General features: G+C 45.4%; 1 protein-coding gene across 3 annotated transcripts in view; it reads right to left on the bottom strand.

Annotated features, from left to right (window-relative positions):
* Positions 1-14,722, bottom strand: part of LOC108928273 (von Willebrand factor D and EGF domain-containing protein) — a 59,829-nt gene extending 45,107 nt beyond the window's left edge. For all 3 annotated transcript variants that reach the window (XR_003798043.1, XR_003798044.1, XM_029256953.1), the window contains exons 1-7: positions 14,491-14,722; positions 7,395-7,579; positions 5,197-5,425; positions 4,646-4,711; positions 3,842-4,074; positions 2,662-2,751; positions 128-269 (exon numbers count right to left, since the gene is read on the bottom strand). Coding sequence is in view for 1 of the 3 variants with exons in the window: in XM_029256953.1 (XP_029112786.1) it covers positions 128-269; positions 2,662-2,751; positions 3,842-4,074; positions 4,646-4,711; positions 5,197-5,425; positions 7,395-7,579; positions 14,491-14,569 (1,024 nt within the window). In the remaining 2 variants the exon portion in view is untranslated. The remainder of the gene's footprint in view (positions 1-127; positions 270-2,661; positions 2,752-3,841; positions 4,075-4,645; positions 4,712-5,196; positions 5,426-7,394; positions 7,580-14,490) is intronic.
* Between the last annotated feature and the right edge of the window lie 6,987 nt (positions 14,723-21,709).

Genomic DNA, 21,709 nt, shown 5'->3' with positions numbered 1-21,709 from the left:
GAGTGAAGTCCATCACAACAGCTGAACATGGAGACATCATTAATATATTGCTGCCTTTTCCTCTCCAGCTCAGCGTAATTTGCAATATAAATGCAGCCTCATGCAGTGCGATGGTGCAACCGCGTACCTGAGCTCTGGACGCTGAGCTGGAGCGTTAGAGAGCAGCGGCGCCCGGGCCCCCCGGCCTGGCAGGGAATGGGAACGGTGCTGAAGACACCCACGGCGTGTTTCCCGCCATCCTCTGCCACGTGTAGCCTATCCGGAACAAACTGCTCGCGCATGCGCATGCACACACACACACACACACACACACACACACACACACACACACACACACACAGAGAGTCACCTGGCGCCATCCCCCATGGCTTCTCCCGTACACTGCGGCTCTTTCCAGCCGAGCACTTAATTAATTAGGCTGAGCTGAGCCGTGAATTGAATTTCTTGGTGTGATGTTGGAGAGTCCTCATGGTTCTGTATTTTGTCTCTGTGTGGTGATAAAGATAAAACTAAGTACCGTCATCAAGGGTACTACAGCAATGGGGGATTTCAGTCGACCCCATTGGATTTCAAGCCATCAGCTATAGCAACTGCCGTCCTAAGTATATATAATATTTTATAAAAAAAAAAAAAAAAAAAAAAAAAAGAAAACAGCAGGAATGAATAACCAAAGTTCGGGGACTGAAATAAAGTGTGTGAATATATACACGCAGACACACACTCTCAATGACCTCATTATTATTAGGTGTACCTTCAAAGCAACAGGAAGGTCTTCCTTCTGTCTCCATAAAAAAAAATCCTGAAATTCGAGGCTGGGACTGCACAAGCTTCTGGAAACATTCCTTACTGAATGTGGTTCATGCTGATTCAATAGCATCTGGCAGTTCCTGTGATCACCTGTTCATGGCACAAACTATCTGTTCCACCTCATCTGAAAGGAGCTCAATTGGGTTACATCCATTTACTCATTTAGCTGACAGTTTTCTCTGAAGCAACTTACACGGTTAAGGTTACAAGCTTACAATTATTTACTCATTCATACAGGTGGGAAATTTTACTGGAGCAATTTAGGGTAAGTACTTTGCTCAAGAGTACTACAGCTAGAGATAGGGATCAAACCTGCAACCTTCAGAATCAATGGAAGTAGCACTAACTACTACACTACCAGCTATGGGTTGAAATGTGGGGACTGAGCAGCCTACTGGAGTAAACTGAACTCACTTTCCTGTTCTGAGAACCACCTTGAAATGACACATGGTTCTGACATATCACATAATACTTCTGGAAGTTTTGAAAAAAGGTACATTGTGGCCATGAAGGGACACCATTCACGTGGTCAGCAACAATGCATAGGTACGTTGTGGCATTAAAATGATTCTCACTTCGTATGAAAGATCCTTATACATGCAGGAAAAAAAAAAAAAAAACATTCCTACATTTATTCATTCATTTAGCAGAAACTTTTCTCCAAAGTGACGTACATCTCAGAGAACAATACAAAGTGTGTCTTACATCAACAGAAGGAGAAATTTGGATGCCGATACACGATTCCACAGTACATTTACGTTGTCACATTTCAGCAGCTGCATAAAAGTTTACCCATTATTCAACAATTTCTAAGCACAAAACTATTGAACATTTAAAAGTTTCTCATACACATAAGAGGTCATGGAAAAAGCTAATCCAAAAGAGATGAGTTTTGAGACCCTTCGTGAATGTAGTGAGATTCAACAGTTCTGAGTAAAAGGAGAAGATTGTTTCCCTACATCAGAGTCAGAACCATTTCCCACGCCATGACACCACCACCGACACCAAATTCTGATTATTGTTGGACTGTGGTACTGAGCACTTACGGTCTTCCAGTTAGCTGTAATGAGCCTGGCTATTGTCCTCTAAGCTCTCGCACTCACCAAAGTCCCACTGAGCAGATGTGTTTTCATGTACTGCAGCAGTCTCTAAACTCAACACTGCAGTGCGCAAAAATCGGAGTCTCTTTTTCTGAGATGTTGGAACCACCGCGCCTGGCATCAAAAGTCATATCACATTCAGAACGGTTCAGATCATGCATCTTGCTCCGTCCAGTGCTTATTGCAACAGTATCAGAATTTCGCAACCACGTCTATGTGCTTTTCTGGATTGAGCTGCAGCCATACGATCCACTGTTTGGAGAAGCAGGCTGTTTGCATTGATGCCCAGTTGTACCTAGTAAAGTGGCCACTGAGTGCGTACACATTTATATGAATTTGGGACCTGAATCTTTTCTCATTTGTCATGTATCTGTCCGTATTGCTCAAAGACTCCTTATTCCTTTGCTAATCAGAAGGTTATTGGTTCAAGCCCTGATGGAGGAACTCTGATCTAGAACAGGAGATGAATCAGAACTGTCTACACCGAGCACAGTGAGCAGTCACTGACAGCACTTCTATATCCAGCATTTCTTACAGCCCATAAAAGTACTTTTTTTAAAAAATAAATTGAACCACAATGCTTCTTAATCTCCAGGACCGAGAATAATTAAAAAAAAAAAACATTAAAAATGAGAAGCTAAATACTCAGAGACTGGATTCCATTATCCATGCATTGGCTGGACAACAAAGACCTGTTCGAGCAGCAGTTCTCCAATAAAGCTCCTTGAAACCCAGGCCCCTGAAGACGACGTACCTTTATTCCGGCATAAAAGGCCTCGCTCTCCCTGGACATGGACTGAACATTGGTGGCGTTCCTGAGGAACGTGGCCACGCTGCACGAAATCTGTGGGCGAGAAATGCCGGCACATTTGAAGCTCATCGCCGCACCATTAGTCTGATGTGTTTTGTATCTAAATTTAATTAAAAAATGCAGCTCACAGTAAACCCACAGTGGTGCATGTGGCACCGTCCTATAACTATATACACATTTAACTGAACTACCCGATCCGCAGTGTTTATATTTATACCTTAAATCATCCTGAGTAATAAGACTGTTTCCAATGCTTGCCATTACAGGCATTTCTGAAATGAGAAGGGATGCAAGTAAGTCTGTTTCACTGTGTCTAACAGACCCCTGGTGTGATGTAGGAAATGTCAGGCTGACCTGGTGGAGCTGCATATGGAGATTCCTAAGTGGACAATGAATGTAAGATTTGATGGTCCCACCACGACCAGACCCTCAAACCATCCTCCCTCCTCACTGTGTAAAAGGACCAATGGGGAAGAGGCAGCCTTACACAACAACCAATCAGTCACCTCCCCAGAAATCATGTGACCGAGTCCAGAGCGTATGAAGGAGTCGGCCAAGATGGCTCGGCCTGCGACCGATTCACCCTCCTCGGACCCCTAGCTGTGGTCTGCCAGCACTCTACATGTGATGGTTTACAGTTCACACACTCAAACAAAAACACTTATTAGGAAACAGTGCAGGTGCTAAGAAAATACTTTGAATCCAAGGTCACTGTTCACAAGATTCCACTTCGAAAAAAGTGTGTTATGATGGTTCTCTGCTCGTAAAATGTACCAAAGGAGATACTTCAGTCCTTTTGTCTGCCAGTAACTGCATGTGCTCAATGAAACCGCCATTGGGTAGCCCTACAGGCCATCCTATAGGGCAAAAGCAGCGTTAACCTTCTGTCTGCTATTTGTTATTATTTGTAAATAGATCATGATTGGTCTTGGTCAGCAACAATTGTATTATTGACACAGAAGGTTATTGGCTTCAAGCAACAAACAACAGCACAACAGTAGCTGCTTCGCCACGTATCTTCGGGACATGTGACAATGTTTCAGCCCATTCCCTCAACCACTAGGTAACCCAGGCCATCGTTTGGTACAAGATGTGTGATCGGGGTGAACCTGGATGGGATTACCGTGTCCCCCAGCCGGAAGCGAACCCCATCCATCTCAACCAGGACGGATGTCTCCAGTGTGGAGACCGTCCCGACCTCCTCTCTGAATCCGGGAGCCGGGTGGCGTGCCCACACCACTAGGTAGCCCACCGGCCAACGTGACGTCACACCGCTGTAGCGGCAGCGCAGGTGGACGGAGCGACCAATCAACTCTGGAGACACGGTCGGCCTTAGGGACACGGAAGGGATGCTCGCTGGGCCAGGGACACATGTGAAACACATTGGATAAGGAAAGCATAGTACAGATTCCGAGCTATCCTACACATCACCCTCCTTGGCCTCTTTCTGAAAAAGTCAATATGGAGAAAGTTTAGATGACAAAAAACACTGAAGTGTGACCGTTCCTCTTGAAGAGATCATGCATTTTCGGTCTGAAATTTATCTCAAAGCTTCTCCAAACACCAGATAACATACAAGAACAAGGTCAACAGAGCTGGGAGGGATGTTCGTTTGCTCCAGGACCCAGTCGGGGCACCCTGGTAAATGTCACAGTCCTACCACAGTGGAATGCTCCCTGTTACCCTAATGGGAAGCATTCTGAGCATTTGTACTTGTCACATAATGACAACAGTGAGATCTCTCTCATATTACTATTCTCAAGACTTAAACCATCCCCTGTTCTTTGACCTCCGGAGCTATTTCTTCAGTTTGCTGTGAGATGCGTTAAGAAACAAAAGCCAATAAAAACTGGATGAGAAAAACGGTAGGATTTTAAAGTGTCACCAGACCAGGAATATGTCTTGTGCAACAAAGTTAATTTCTTACCCTGACAAACACCATCAACTTCCGATTCTCCTGGCGGACAAAGTTTTGGTCTGAAGTCCGTAACCACTGAAAACAGGATACATATACATACAAAATAAAGGAAATTCAGTTATAAACTATATTCACATGGTTTTGTTGCGTAGAACAGAAGTATTTAAGAAAATGGTTACTCTTAGAGGCACAAGGGCGTTTGAGAGGATTTTCCTGCTGCCATAATGACCACAACAGAAAACCGAGTCGCACTCCTGCGATGCCGGGTTGTGCAACCAGACACAAAGACTCAGTAAAAGCTTTTATGACTTATGTTCCGAGTTTATAGACTCTTCTCGCAGAAAAACAATAATGACTAATGGTTTTCTGTGTGTCATCTGAAAGAGAGCAGCAAGGCAACAAAAACATTTAGTCATCAGCAGTGCAGGTCCTCGAGGGCTGAGTCTCGGGCTCGTTGAACTGCGCTTCGATCTCCTCAGAGGATCATTTTTAGAGGCAACTCTAGGGCATCTTGATATGCGGCTGCCTGCTGCGGGATTGTGAGAATTGCGGCGAGTCACCTTTGGCGCAGTAGGCCATGCAGCCCTGGGTGGGACGCAGGTGGTACAGGTAGAAGTCTCCACAGTTGCGCACGGAGAGGGGCATGCGGAAGAGGCAGCAGTCCTCGGCTTCACCCTCCAGGAAGCGCCACGTGGCGCAGGCCGTGAGCCGCCGGATGGCACCGGGGCGGGGCAGCTCACCGTTCTGCAGGGTCAACCATACGGGGGCCTGGGTTCCACACCGGTTCACCTGGGAGGGGGCAACACACCAGCAGAGCACACAAGAACCTCTTAGAGACCATCACATCTGGGCTCAGCAGAAAATGGACTCTCTCGGCAATGATGAGCATTCATGAATATTGATTGTTTCCTGTGCAGCGCACTTGCAGTGTTTCAGAGGAAAACATTCTACAAAGAATCAAGCATAGTGATGGCAGTGTAATGGCCTCGGGATATTTCGCTCCCACAGGACCTGACCACTGTTCTCCCATAAATTCCTCTTCGTACTAGAAAATTCTGTAGGAGGATACCAGGCCATCGGTGCAAGAGATGAAGCTGAAAGGTCATGCAGCAAAACAGCGATCCCAAGTAAGCAAGCAAGTCAGCACCAGAATGGTTGGGGTGAAGAGTTTATGGTGTGGTCTAATCAAAGTTCTGACCCAAGTCCAACTGAGATGATGTGGAAATACCTGAAAAAAGTTGTAAATGCTCAAAAAAATATACACTGCTGAGCTCAGGCAGTTCTGAATAAAGGAGTGGGCCAAAATTTGACATCAACATGTGACCCTGGTCAACATCTACAGCAAGGATTTGGTTACAGTCATTGCGGCTGAAGGTGGCACAACGAGTTACTCGCTGTGATTGACTTGTTTTTCACAGCTATAGCCACACCTTACATTATTTTCTACAGCAAGGAAATGACATTAAAACGGCACTTGTGCCACTTTTTCTGTCTCATCCAAATACTAACTGATAAAGTAACTTTAATGTCATAAATCGGCAAAAAATAGAGAAAATTTGGAACTGGACAAGCTTTCACAGCACTCTCGGGGATTTGAGGAACAATGGGGTCACCCCCACGCTCTCCCAGTTCTGCTCTGTACATCACACTCATTACATTGAACGGTGGGAGGAAGTCAATAGGCTAGGGATGTCCGTCCATGCTACTCTGCTTTTGGCACCGAACCTCTGTGGATCAAAGGCAGTCAGTACAATACCATATCTCCTGGCACACGCTGGAAATATCTTTAGTTGTTCGGCGCCACTGAGTTTTGGCACCAGCACAGAGCATTCAAACCAAGAATAGAACCATGAAGTGTGAGACACCAACACAACCACTTACCACGGACTCCAGCGGTGGGGATATTAAATCAGACCGTGCAATAAGGTATTGAGCGCTACTGATAAAACTTGTTTGAAATCACACACTGTTACAGCACGAAAAACCAAAGTCATCTTCTGTACATTGGAAATGTGCGACTTTTAAGATAAGTGTGGGGTGAAGATTCTTCGTTACTTTTTAAAAGTTATAGAACGTTTTAAAAAAGTGTGTTTCAGGTTAACTTTTACTTTTCAATAATTAATATAGAAAATCACTTATACTGTCAAGTTCACATTTATTTGTTTAGCAGACACTTTTGCCCAAAGCAGCTTCCAATGAGCTCTATGTAGTGTTATCAGCCCACACACCTTATTCACCGTGGTGACTTACACTGCTAGATACACTATTCATATTGGGTCAGTCATCCATACATCAGTGGAACACACACACTCTCTCTCTCACTCACACACTATGGGTGAAGCTGAACAGCATGTCTTTGGAGTGTGGGAGGAAACCAGAGCACCCAGAGGAAACCCATGCAAACACCACACAGACTGAGTGGGAATCAAACTCACATTCTCTTGCATCACCCAGAAGCTGTAACAACAGCAGCACTACTCGCTGTGCTACCATGCCAAGTTTATAATCCATCTTTCACTAAAACCTTAAAAAAAGGTGTCAAATTGGGCTGTTCTCCAACAGAGCTGGGAAAATAACATCCATTTACGCAAAGAGTGGTATTTTTTTCTAAGATCTGTGTCTTTAAGGGTAACACAGATGTGAATGAAACTGCAGAAACACTGACCACTGGGGGTTTGAGAACACGGTCTGCAGGAACGGAAGTAAGAACAAAAAAGATGGAAAAAAACGAGGGGGTTCAGGGATGTCAGGAACTCACCTTCACGCAGCTGGTAGGCATTTCGGCCGCTTTGTCGCCCACCATGAAGCGGTACCAACCCGGCGGCAGCGAGTGGTCACACACCATGTCTTGGATGGACGAGTGTTGGAGCTCCGTCGAGTCATAATCAACGTTGCGCCGCGGGTTTTGCAAGACCCGATGACCTCCCGGTGCACATTCGGGCGCTGCGAGAACGTGGGAAACGCGATGCAGAAGAGCGCCATCATATTCACCACAGATTCCCAAACACATCATTATGCAAAAGGCGCCGGAGACCTAGGAATAGAGAATCTCTGGCGCTCCTGTGTCAACTGTACAGCAACTGAACTGACATGTTCAATTACTCTGTACCAGTGTACAAATACAATGTTTATGGATTTAATTAGAAGAAATCACCGGAGAGTTTCCGGCGTCACACAGGATTTCTGAATCTCAGACACGGAGGGTTTCCAGCACACCAGGAATCTTCTGCACTTGTTCAGAACGACATGGTTATTCACGCGTTTCATTTGCAAATCACTCTCGGTTTCGTGAATCGAAAACATTTTTAATCACAGTTTTCACGACTGTAATACATATAATTAGAACCTGCAGACCTGGTTAGAACGAGATACCTTCATTGTTTCGCCCTTGTGGGTTCCAGCTTTCCAGAGGAAAGGTCAGCCAAGGTCACAGCAGGCGAAGGCCTCCGAACGGCTCTCACCAAGACCAAAAATGGTAAAATGACTTCCAAGCCAGGCTTTTTTAATTCCTTGTCATTTTTCAGTGACAGAGCAGGAGCAGAATAATTACACATCTTTGTGCGGAGCTCAATATTATTATTTGGATTCATAGTAAAAAAAGTATCCCAGAGTAAATGTCAAGTGCAAAGAAATGGTCATAAATAAATCTCTTCTGATGAAAGGGTATGATGTATTTATATATAAACACCACAGTAAACAAAAAACAGACTTCAATTATGTCATTTCATTTACTCGAGTGGGTGAGACCAGGCTACAAATGTTCATTATTGCCGAGACCACTGATTTTTCCCATTTTTTCCTAACAGCACTTTAAGGATCACAACTAATTTTCTAGATAATTCCATCTTATTACCTTGCAGTTATGGTCCCCTGTAGTCTCTGTTCAACCAGAGGAACAAACACATCTTAAATTCACCACCTTCCTTCCCATTATGTCAACACAAGCGAAGACACACCTGAAATCTTCGTACTGCATGTTTATAACGTTCCTTTAAGGAAACAATTTTAGGGCCACCTGATGTTATGTGTTACATTAAAAAAAAAATATATATAACACTTATTTTAAAGGTTGCTGGGTATCATAAGGGCTACAAACAAAACTGGACAATAGAGATATATCAGTTCCACTGAACAGGACCCCCATCTTAAACTATGAAATGCACAACATGACACATAAGTTCAGCTCCTCCACAGGCTCTGATATTTATAACCGCCTTTAAATATTAAATTCCGTCTAAGGTGTATACATAGGGACACAGCACATCTTTCCACTCCTGTTTAAATACCACTTAAGGCACACAGCTGACACACCAGGGTGATTCTGCTCCAGGGAACAACAAGACACCAGGTACCAATTCTATTTGTACAATCCTCAGTTTTGTAGATTCAGATAAAAAGAAAGGAAGCCTTGCTAAATAAATAAATAAATAAATAAAGAGGCTTTTTTTCAATAATAATTCAGAGGGGAAAAAAAAGGCAGAACATCACTAAACTTACAAACGAGAAAAGCGACAGCCAAGGATCCAATTAAATATTCTCAATGAAGGCCGAATGCCGCACCTGGTTCTCGTTTAATTAACAGACTTTCCCGCGGCCGTCAGTAAATGAGTTGTATCCGTGGCTCCCGTTGGACTCAACTGAATGACACTAATGGAAACTTTGTTAAAAATGAATCAGTAGTTTTACACGAGCCTTTCGTGCCGAGGAACTGCAGTAAAACCCAACGATTCTTAGCCTCGGGCTACGAAAGTGTCGTATTCAAATATCCTCCATGCGGATGTTTGCTGGATGCTCATTTTAGAGACTCGAGGCAAAAGATGGAATAAACAGTTGTTTCTTGAACTCAAGAGACAGAAAAAGGGTCACGCGTTCCTTTCTGGCCACATCTGCGAAACTGGCCCATGGAGCTCTTTGTGGAAAATGTTGCTGAGGAAACACCTCTGAGGGCGTTTAAACTCCACGGCAAAGTTTCCCAGTTCCCAGTACGAAAGATGAGTTGGAGGAACAATGAGCACAAACACTTCTCCGTAAACATTTCTTTGCTCTGCTTTTTTATTCCATAGGAGCACGATGTATAAATCAGAAATACACAAATCAACAATGAAAACTCAGCTACATTTGATTCATTTAGCTGAGACTTTTCTGCAAAGCAACTTACCATGTTAAGGTCAATTAGTTACCCTTTTATACAGGTGAGTAATTTTACTAGAGCAATTTAGAGTAAATACATTGCTCAAGGGTACTCCAGCCAGAGACCAGGATCAAACCCACAACCTTTAGAGCCACAGGCAGGAGCTTGAACCACTACACTACCAGCTGTCCCTACGGGGGAAGGGGGGGTCACTCTTTCTGGACACAACACAGGCTCCCTTCGCATGGCGAGTGTAATTTGTGTCTGAAGATCTGCTTGCAACGTGAATTACTGTAATACAAACTCTAAATTACCACCAATTTCAGCTGGAAAAATAAACAATGGGTTCCTGAGCCATAGAAGGTTCAGCAGATTTTTCCGCAAACAGCAAAAAAAAAAAAAAATCCTGCCTTATCTTTCAAACATGGAGAGAATCTGAGCGAAATAGACACCCTGAGAGTAAACCTGCTCACCTTGAGTGGAGCTCGAAATTATTGTATTATATCATATTGTGAGCACACATCTGTTTAATTGTGAGCCATTTCCTGTGTGTGCTGACAGTTTGTAGTGTGAAATTCAGGCAAAAAATTATATTTTCATCTACAAATGAATTTTTGTAAAACGTGTGTTTCATTGTGTAAGAGAAACCAGTACTTAATGAATTCATCTATCTGACACCTCTTACCAAAGAAATTCGTCATGTTATTATTAGAAACTATGCTACTTATGCTAATTTGCCCATTTTTACAGCAAGGTAATTTGTACCGTAACAGTTCATAGTAAATACCTTGATCAAGGGCACTGCAGCAGAATTTGACATTTTGAACTGTCATTGAACACAACAGCTCTTGTAAAGTGTCCATGTAAGGACACTCCAAATTTTTACATTCCTCTTGAACAGTGAATTATCAGCATATTCCTTAGACACTCTGGGGTGTTTCTGGTCAAAGGAATGATGGACATGATGCACCAACGGTTGGGATTTGAACCCAAGCCCATCACATGGCTCTAACCACTACATTTTACACTTAACTGACACTTTTCTCCAAACCAGCTTACAACATTAAGGTGCTTACAATTATATACCCATTCATAGAGCTCAGTAATTTTAGGAAAAGTACATCACTCAGGAGTACTAGAGGCAGGGGTGGGATTTAAACCCGTGACCTTCGGGCGAAGAGCAGCACGTCTAACCACTACGTTACCAACTGCCCCTCCCTCAATTTCCTGGGCTTAAGTTCCAAGGGTTGATCTTCTAAAATCCATCTCATCTCCTTCTAGGCTAATTAAGTGATGGCGATTCTGTCCTTCTTTGTGCCGACATCCTGAGAAGGTCCACCATGGGTTCATTACAGCAACACAGCAACATAGCGACGGTACGGAACCAAAGTCATTTGGCTTCGTCTTACTCCACATGGAGCGCGGCTGAAGGGCTGCGTCGCGGCGCAAGCTCTTCCTCCGAGTGAGAAACCGTGCCACAGCAACCCCATTTTCACCAACGGGATCTCGAGCACAAAGTCATTTTCGAGAAAAAGAAGGCCTTCGTCCTCTGAGAGGTCCCTCCCCTTCACGGCGCTGGTGGATCCTGTGCGAAGCATTACCCTAACGGGAGAAGCCAGATTCTTTGAAGCTCAGACAAACCACCGCACAGCTGCGTAAAAGTCCACCAGGAGACTTTCGAGCTGGGATACAAACGATTTCAAAAACGGGGAGGACCGATTGCACCGATACTGCTGCTATCGAACAAAGAAATCCATTCCTGCAAAGTTTGGGGGGCGGGGGATGAGGACTGCGGTTCTCCAACTGTCCAAACCGTGTCCCTCGCCACCTGCGTTTGTTTCGGCTCACGTGGACCGACGCGTGACGTGGCAGCGCTAAGTGATGGTACAACGGGATGACCTCTTCTGGCCGCCTCTGAATTGCCTTCCTTCGGAAAAGAACCGCAGGCCTTTCAAAGGTGTGGGGAGCAGGAAAAGGGCGCCGCCTTGTCAAAGAACGGCAACGGCAGTGATGAAAGGATTCTGGAGGATTCTGGAGGATTCTGGATGTTTCTCGATTCTCTGTGCTCGAAAACGGCGAGTCCTCAGCTGATGGAAATGCAAAAACCGCTAACGCCTGTTTGCGCCGAAAGCAGCGGGACGCAATAAATCGATCTGTCGCCTTTGCAGAAACAGCTGGGGATCGGGGCGACAATGTGCTCGCTTTCCTCTTTTGTCAAATGACTCATTTTATCTCCTCTTAACAGCAGGAATATTATGCTTAATTGTGTGGCGCTCGTGCCAAATGTGCGCATAATCATCGCTGGGAACGGCTCGAAACTGCCTTTTTCCCCCTCGTGCAACTGAGCACGAGCATTCCAGAAATATGAGGGCTGCGGACAGATGTTCACACACAAGCGCGCTGGAATGTGTCCAACACACACCCCAATAACATGACACACAGTGTTTAGACACAAAGGGCGCAAAAATTAATGCACCAAACCCAAGCAGAGACACAAAGTGTATGTGGATTAGTTTTGTCACATACGAACACTGTATGTGCACACACAGCTCATATGTGACAAATCTAATATGTATATATGTCATGATATATATTTCTGGTCCCTCCGCTCATCACTATCACTATACTTGTTGTATGAACTAGTCTTGTGGGGTGAGGTGCGGTGCACAACACCATTTTTACTACATTCATGCAAAAACTGTACAAACTAACACCTTGATCATGGTTTTGTTGGTAGGTTGGGGTTTGTCTTTATTGTTTCTAAGCACACAATATGTTGGCTGGAGCTGTTCAATGCAATCTGGAGGCCCTTGGTCTCACATTGTCTGAACCGCTTGTCCCATACGGGGTCGCAGGGAGCCAGAGCCTAACCCGGCAACACAGGGTGTAAGGCTGGAGGGGGAGGGGACACACCCAGGATGGGACGCCAGTCCGCTGCAAGGCACCCCAAGCGGGACTCAAACCCCAGACCCCACGGAGAGCAGGACCCAGTTCAACCCCACCTGCCCCCCCAAGGCCCTTGGTTCGAATCTCTATTCCTGCTGTTTTACCTTTGATAGAGGTACTTACCCTGAATTGATACAGTAAATATTACCCTGCTGTATACATGAATAAATCTGTGTAAATTTGGTTAAATGATAGTTAAGTAACACTGCTGCATTGGGTAAAGGTGCCAGCTGAATAGATGTTAATATCTGGAGGTGCTAGACCACTATGCGTGAAGTTCTTATTGAAATTAGGAACCACCTGATCTTCACAAGCATTTCAGAGCTCATCTGGGTGACCTTCTGATAACCAGCAGACCAAGATCTCACCGGGCCAGAGCAGCACCCGACTGGGGCCGAGAGGCTCTGTGATTTAATAGAGAAGAGCCCAGCAAGGCGGAAGAGCAAGAGTGGAAATGAGCACTTGACTGAAGTCTGTGCAGGCAAACAACATTGTGTAGGTGTGTGTGTGTGTGTGTGTGTGTGTGTAGATTTGGCTGCACCCAGTAAGCAGTTTACCATGGACTAAAACAATTTACATTTTAATTTTAACTTAAGCACCTGCCGAAACTCTCCAGGGGAATTATGCTGAACTGTTTTTGCTAATTAACACCTTTTCTTGCAAACAAGTGTGAGTTTGGGAGCGAAGCGCCGTGGCGACGACCATGTCCCACAGCCTGCGTCCCTGGGAACACGATGATGACACACTCATAACACTAACAAAATCAATGTGCAAAAACACTGCATTTATTTGTCACCTTTTCCTTATTATATTTACTCTAGATCGGATTTAACACACTTTCATGTGTGTAACTTTTCCATGCGAACAAACCTGCATGTTTGTCTGAGAAAAGCCACTTGTGTCCCTTTGGTATAATTTTGTATTTATTGCCTCTGATGAAATTTTAAGCAGAGCAGCTTATGGTATTTGTGCAGTTGAGTGTTTTACTGGCTCTGCTGGGGGTACCAGAGCAGGTGGCATAATGGTCAGAGCCATCATCTATCTGTCACATGGCTCTGGGTTAGAACTCGACTCCTGCTGTTGTGCCCTTGATCAAGGTACTTACCCTGAACTGGCGCAGTAAAAATTACTCAAGTGTGCAAATGGGTAAACCACTGTAAACAGCTTAGTATACAGTACAGACATGTATGTTGCATTGGACAGAGGCCTCGGTTAGATAAAGGCTGCGAAACACTTCAGGGAGTGGGGTTTGACCCAACAACCATCAGGTTAAAAGTCCAGGTGCTCGGCCACTGCAGCACACTGATTAGTTCTCATTCCCCCTGTGAATTTCTCAGAGGGTTACCAGTACACTGAATATTAGGTTATGTACTGGAAAAAAATGGGCTTTTTGTCTCATCATGTTCCACGGGATCGATTCCATTGTTATTCACTTAATTTAAATCACATGATGTGAAGTTACGACGTACAACAGTAAATAAGGCAGAAATAAATAAACAGATTATATAAACAGAGCTAAATATATAATAAACGACGTTTTCCCGCTTTCACCCCAAGAAGTTACTTAATTTAGCTCTGTTTATTAATGTTTCTGTGGTTTTTTTTTTTTTTTTTTTTTTTTTTTTTGGATCTCCGTCCGATCCGGGGGACGGTGGGAAAAGCGCGCAGGCAGGGACTCTGGAGAAGCGACCGAGGGAACACTACAGGTGGCCGGACAGACCGACACCACACAGCTTTGGAAACCACACACACACGCACGCACACACAGGCGACTCACCCGGGAACGCAGCGGAGCGCAGCGCAAAGACGCACAAAACGCGCAAGAAGCGCGCAGTGGGGGACACTGCTGTCCCCATGGTGTCTCCTCCTTTTCTGTCGTCCACGGAACTCGGATGTGGTCTCCCTGCGGACACTTCTTTGTCCTGTGTGGCACTTTGACTTTCACGAGTGGACGGTACTGCGAGCCCCTTGGCGCGTCTCCATGCGCCTTGCGCCGGGTACTTTGGAGAGGGGATCTCTCGTCTGAACTACTGGAAACAAACCTCTTCTCACTGGTTCCTCTCTGATTGCGTGAGTCCAGGAGGTGGACCCAGTGTCCAGAGCTCAGGAAGGGGACGGCTGGAGGGTTCGTGTTCACTGACAGCCAAACACTGACGGTCCCTGAGGCCAAGTGTCTTCTGCTCTGATCCTGAGTACTAGTTCTGCTAAAGCACGTTTTCATTACTCCTGTTGAGTGTAGAAAATGTTTTATTTGCGCTGCTCCATGATAAAGATGATCATGCAGTAAGAGTAATAATTGTTTTAAGTTGTTTTGGTTAATTCTACAGATATTTTCTAATTGGGAAACTTTGGCTTTTTCCTTGTTTTCATGTAAATTAAACTTAATGACCTCCGTCCCTCTGGCTGTTTGTGTTTGCCTGTTCCCCCTCCACCCCCAACCAATCCACCAGCTCTTTTGCCACAGGCTGCTCCTCATCTCCAGACACTCCCTCCATCTGCGAATCACACTGACACCGGGTGACTGTAAGGCCCCTTGGGGCAGGAGGGGGTGCGAGGGGTGCTCCCCCACCTGGGCTTGTTGATGACGCGTGTTGCAGAGCGCAGGTCATCGAGCTGTTTCTGGACCTCAGGTTCCTGTGGCACCCCCGCTCCCCGCCAGCCATCCCGCGTGGCTCTGGGGGTGCAGTCCAGCAGCGTCACGGCTGGCTCCACCCCTGGTTTCGCAGCAGATCCCCAGGCGTGCGCCTCATGCCACACAGCTGATGTAAGGGCCAGCCGGGCCTGGGTTTGATATCTGCCGAATGCCAGAACTTGTTCACGTTTTCTGTTTCAATTTCCCCCAGCAGTTGGGGGTCACACAAGGGGCTTTATGAAAGAGACCCTCCAGAAGATGCTTTAGAGAAATCCTACTCCTTCGCTGTAAAAAAAAAAAAAAAAAACACCATTTCCAGCCTAACACACACACACACACACACACACACACACACACACATTATCTGAACCGCTTGTCCCATACGGGGTCACGGGGAACCGGAGCCAAACCCGGCAACACAGGGTGTGAGGCTGGAGGGGGAGGGGACACACCCAGGACGGGACGCCAGTCCATCGCAAGGCACCCCAAGCGGGATTTGGGCCCCAGACCCACGGGAGAGCAGGACCCAGTCCAACCCACTGCACCACCGCGCCCCCCACCCAGCCTAACACGGGGAAAGAAATATACTTAAATACTTAAAGTCTATTTATTTGACTTCAAAAACATTTAATTTCTTAAGTGCACATTGATAGTGCAAGTACATAGTTCAGAAATAACTCATGAAAAAACAGGCATTGTTCGATGTTCAAGATATGGAAATTATTAAATTTAGAAAAAAGAAACACATTTAAATATATCTAAGACCTAAGGCCTAAGTTGTTTCTATTTTTTGATTGTTTTTCTAAGGTCCTTGGGAAATATACAGTTTTTACAAACAGGCAGCTCAAACCCAACCCTGCCTTGAGGTGTAACAACTCACTTTGAGGCCTGATAATCATCTTTTTCACAATATGACTTTTGAACAGGAAGAAAATAAACCCAGCAAGAGGAAAAATGTCATTATGTACTTTTTAAAGAAATTGGCATATGATTTTGAAATAAAATCAATATATAACAAGTATGGTTTACTTTGGGAATCTTGAGCTGAGGTGCCTTTCCTTGGGCTTCTCCTTTCTCTTGAGGTAAAGACTATTAGAGCAGCACTCGGTACAGATACTGTAAGTTTCTGCTTTATTCCCCAAATGCTTGAAAGTACTGAAAATTGGTTCTATTCAATCCACTTGAATGGTACTACATCACAAAGTTTATTTTTAATTATTATCCTTTAACTTTCTATGATTATAGTTTACGTCTTAAACAGCGCATGTTGTCGCTTGTTGTCTTTTCAAAAATATTTCGCTTTCAAGTTGATACAAGGCATTAGATTGAATATTGATAGTAGTCAGTGGAAAAAAAAAAAGACATGAACCAATTAGCTCAGCTTTTGTGAAGCAGATGAAGAGGAGCACGCTGGGGAATACAGGGAGGGCTGTGATGAATCCAAGTAATTTTACAAAGAGCACTCTGTGAATATGTGGACTTCAATTCACACACAGACAGCCTCTTCTGCTCCTCTGCAGATACGATGGGCGCTTTATCTCCCAGGCAGTGTTTAAGTCGAATCCCGTCGTCGCTTTTCCGCATTTCCCTTTCACTTCCGCGTATTTACTTTCTAATTCCCTTTTGGTGCCATTTAGTATAAAGGGAACAGATACCTGGGTTACCCTCAGAAACGTACATGAAAAAGAGGAGATCTGAGGTCTTGACCCTCAACCTTTACGACCTTAACATTTTCTTTCCTGATCTGCGATAACTGCAGGCGGAGTTTCTTGCCCAAGAATGTGGGGAATTTGTGGAAGTCGCTTTTTATGATGTTGTTTGGTTTACCAAATGGGGTTTATTGAAACCGATGCTCTTTGAAGCAAAAGCATTACTTTTGAGGGGAAATCCTGGACTAGAAGAAGAAGAATGTGGATTCAGAACTGGTGGAAAGATCGCCAGTAGTGTTTGAAATACTGACGATGCCACACGTAGCAGAGCTCCAGTGAAAGATCTGGAAAAAAACCCTCAGATGTGCCCATGTGTTGTCAACAGCAACGATTAGAACTGTTTAGTAAATTATATTTTGGGTAAAACTCTACGAATGTGAAAGATGGATGCTGAAGACACAGGACAGGAAACATATGGACTGAGCTGTGGTGTTGGAGGAGACCTTTAAGGACACCATGGACAGCAAGGAAAACACACAGATGGGTGGTGGATCAGACCAGAACTCTCACTGATAGCACAAACGATGAGACTGAGATGACCATACTTATCAGACCAGACATGTCGTGAGGAAGGTGTTGGATTTTCTTGAAAAACAGTAATGATTGGAAAATTTGGGATGAAAAAGAACAGGATGAGAATCAACCAGATGAAGGTACTTAACCAGAGTGACAATGGTAGAGGACAGAACTTTCTGGAAGAACTATGCGTTCAAAAATCATTGATACTGACTACATGGTACTAAACAAGAACTATTTTCGAGACCAGTGTTTTCAAGCTGCTCATGGGAAATGATCAATACCGACTAGTGAGGGCACATAAGAAAATAAAACACAGTTGCACCTCTAGGTGAATGAAAACTTCTCCATTTCAATTTACCACTTAATTAGATGATCTCAAACCCAAAGCCAGGGGATCCTACTTATATAACTTCACCTGCCCAGTAAGAGTCAAGTCTGCTCGTACAACAAAGACTGCTCTGCCCAAGAGTTGTGTTCCCTTGAGAGAAATTTTGAAAACACAAGGGACAGGCAGTTGATGATGATGGATGGATGGATGAACAAGTCAGAAAACAAGACCCACAATCATAACACGTATCTCAATTTCAAGGCAGCGACCTTCTCCAGATCCACAAGGTCAGCAGGTTGGCATTAAAATGATCCCGTCTGATGCGCTAAATGCGGATGGTACAAATAATCAGCAATTTTCTCTTCTAGGAAAGGCAATTAGAACCTTTTACACTCGCGTTTCCAGGGATCTCGACTTGGCAGCGGTTCAGGCAGAAGAACATTCCTCCAATGTGGCCGAGCTGGAGATAAAAGGGAACGTCTTAACAGGCCCTTCTACAGACTCCTTCTTCAGGCGATCAGAGCCAATTAGAAGGTGCTTCCATAAGTGCCGCCTGTCCCTGTGATCCATGCAAGGGGAACACAAAGGGAAAAGCATAATGCTCAGTTTCTCAGAAGGTAGGAGGTCTACTGAGGTTTGTTACTGTCCATTATTATTGTCATTATTATTATTATGTAGCTTTTTTCTCCAAATTGGCTTACTGTGCTATGCTTGTATGCTAAGATACGGTGATTTACCCATTTGTACAGCTCAATAAGTTTTATTGTGTCATTGCAGGGTCATACCTTGTTTGTAGATTAGTGTTGGTTAGGGTTAGGGGTTAAGGTTAGGGGTTTGGGTCACGGTTAGGGTTGGGCTTAGGGGTTAAGGCTAGGGGTTAGGGGTCATGACTTGAGTGAGGTACAGCAGTTACAGACATTTATTCAATATCCTGCCATCCATCGTACACAATAAAATTCTTATAAAGCGCTTAATCTGCTGTGAAGTTTGCCTTTGCTCCCCTTCTCCTTCCCCGCTGTACTGTGGTTTCCGACAGTTGACTGTTCACTGACATTGGCTCCGCCTCTTCATCAACAGTCCACCAGCAGTCCCCTTGGGTCGCCGCTCCCCGAGCAGTGCCCTGACAGTCACCACCCTTCCAGAACTGTGCTGTCATTGCACCCAAAGACATTGGCATCTGACGCCGGGACGTGTGACACCTGGAAGGGTTCGGGTGGGGGTGGGAGGGGAAGCTGGCAGACAGACCCCTTCGAGTTGACTCTCATTGGGGACAGCAGACGTCAAAGGGCTGACAGAACGGTTTCAGCTACCATGAAGATGGTTTAACCATCCAAGGCAAAGCAGGAAACAGGCTCTCTAAGCGAGTCTGTCCTATACGCTGAATTCTGGCCCTTTCATCCCTTATTGTCTGTTACCACTATTGCTGTACATTTTCTTCTACGTCCCCAGGCAAAAGTTTCACCCAGGGGGCAACAGGTGGGTAAGAAATGTTCACACTTCAGTAAGAATCTTCACTCGGGGAGTCACTCTGGAGAACAATGACAGCTAAATAAATGAACGTGAAGTGCAAACTCACAACCTGGAGTTATCGTGTTAAAATCCATGTATTACGTTCACAGATGCTCATATGTTTCAGTGAATGTCTTTTTCTCGCACCTTCAACTTCCCGTGGAGACAAAAAAGTTTGCTGGCAGTGGAATAATTCAGCGAAACCCATTTTAAACATTAAACAGGACCCCCAAAGTCATTTTTTTTCCCCGTAATGCCTAGCTGGGTGAGGAAGTGAGCTCAAAGACTGCCGTGTCCCTTCAGCGAAGGCACAGCTAGAGCGTTGGGAACAGAGTCCCGCCATAATGACCTCCCGGGGAGTCTGTCTGCCTCATTGGAATGACGCCGCGGTGAAGCGCGAGGAAAGGCTGGTCTTGGAAGTTGAGCCTCAGCCGTTTATGCCGTCGTGGCACGTTTTCCCGGCCACCCGCCGAGGACATTTCCTCCCCACTTCGAGAGCGACAGCCGCAAACGGAGGGGCCTTTCGTACCGGCGCGGCGTGGAGACGAGGAGGCGGGGCGGCATCACCAATGCTCACTCAACTGCTGCTCGCAATTTCCTGTTTTCACTCCAAACGGCCACGTGCTCTCATGACAAACCGAACGCCGCAACGAAAAGGCCCCGTCAGGGAATTCTCCAGCAGAGCTGATTTTCACAGAAATTCGCCTTCGGCGCTCATCGTGGGCAGAGAGAGGAGCCATGATGTGAAAAGACCACTCGGCGCTCGGAACGAGTGCTCTTCGCAGACGGGAGGAAACAAAGGAATCCAAGGACAGTTGAGTCGAAAGGCCTTCGCTCCTCAGCAAGGTACTAATCATGTTTCTTTGTTATCGGCCTCTTTCTCAGGTCCTGTCCGCTCGTGTTCGCCGGGGTCGCGCCAACCCTGCAATTACGCTGCCAGTTCCGGGTCCTTGATTTCCCCACAGCGCCGCTTCCATTTTAATTAAAAATGTGGAATCTGCAACAGAAGGAAAAAAAAATCCTTCTTCCCCGAGTTGTATGCTAATCAAACTCGGTGAGCTCTCTCTTGCCTTTAAAATCGAACTTATGTCTCGTTTGCATACCGTGTGATTAATGCAATTTGGAACTTCCGCTGGTGACTAATGGCATTCCGGCTTCTGCCTCTGATTTTATTCCTTTCTCTGCACAAAAATCAACTGTAAGATGTCCAGCGCTCTGTAAATACAGCATTTCTGCCTCTCAAAAGCAGTTAGATATGAAACAGAGTCTTCACTGCATTAAAGCACCATGGTTTGGCAAATCCTGAGGTTCACTTTACCTCTGTTCTGCAGTAAAGAATTTGAGTAGAAGGTGACATGGTGTTAAGAGGTGAATCAAACCATAACTATGACCCTAACACTAATCCTAATCCTTAACCCTAATTCTAACCCTAAACCCAATCCTAACCCTCATCCTAATCCTCATACCTAAACCTAACACTAACCCTAACACTAACCCTAACCCTAAACCCAATCCTAATCCTAATCCTAATTGTAATCCTTATTTTAGTCCTCATACCTAACCTTAACCCTCATCCTAATCCTAACCCTCATACCTAATAATCCTAATCCTAATACCTAAAGCCCTAACCCTAATCCCAACCCTATATAGGAAACTGGCAGATTGCATTGGGATTCAATTGCTTCTCTGCTTTCAGCCACACGTTTGTTGGATGACGGCCGTTTTGGACGCTGAGGTGCTAAAGTAGCTGCGTGTTAAACGTCTCACATTTGAGACAACAGCCACTCACATCTGGAATCACACAGCTGGCTGCACAGCTGGCAGACAGCCGGTTTCCTGGAAGGCTTGAGATTAACTGGGCCCTGTGGTGCTGGCAAGAGCCAGAGAGAGATGTTGGGGCTCCAGATGAGCCCCCCACCCCCAAGGGTTCAGGCCTTGCACAATGTGGGTATTCACTGCCTTCGCTGAAGTGATATTTACCCTCTTGATCCTCATGTGTGAGCCTCAGTCCTGCATGGCAGAGGCTTCAGTGTGGTGCGACAGGAGAATGGCTCGCTCTCGCTCCCATACAGCGGCGTTCAAGCGGCTCGTACAAACCGTCTCATCTAGACCGCACACACTGAGACCCTGAAATAGAAAGGCGTTGCGAGCAGTTCTGTGGGACCATTAGTGCCCCTGCTGCTGATAGGAAAACTGCCACTGCAGAATCATGAGCTCTCAGCCAAACAGCGCCGCTGCTCAAACAGCTTTCCCGGGCCGCTCTGCAGACGGACCGGACCCCCGAGGAGCCCTCTGCTCG

The sequence above is a fragment of the Scleropages formosus genome, chromosome 12 (genome assembly GCF_900964775.1).
Source record: "Scleropages formosus chromosome 12, fSclFor1.1, whole genome shotgun sequence".
In the NCBI taxonomy this organism is placed as follows: Eukaryota; Metazoa; Chordata; class Actinopteri; order Osteoglossiformes; family Osteoglossidae; genus Scleropages; species Scleropages formosus.
This window is presented reverse-complemented; position numbering and strand designations above follow the sequence as displayed.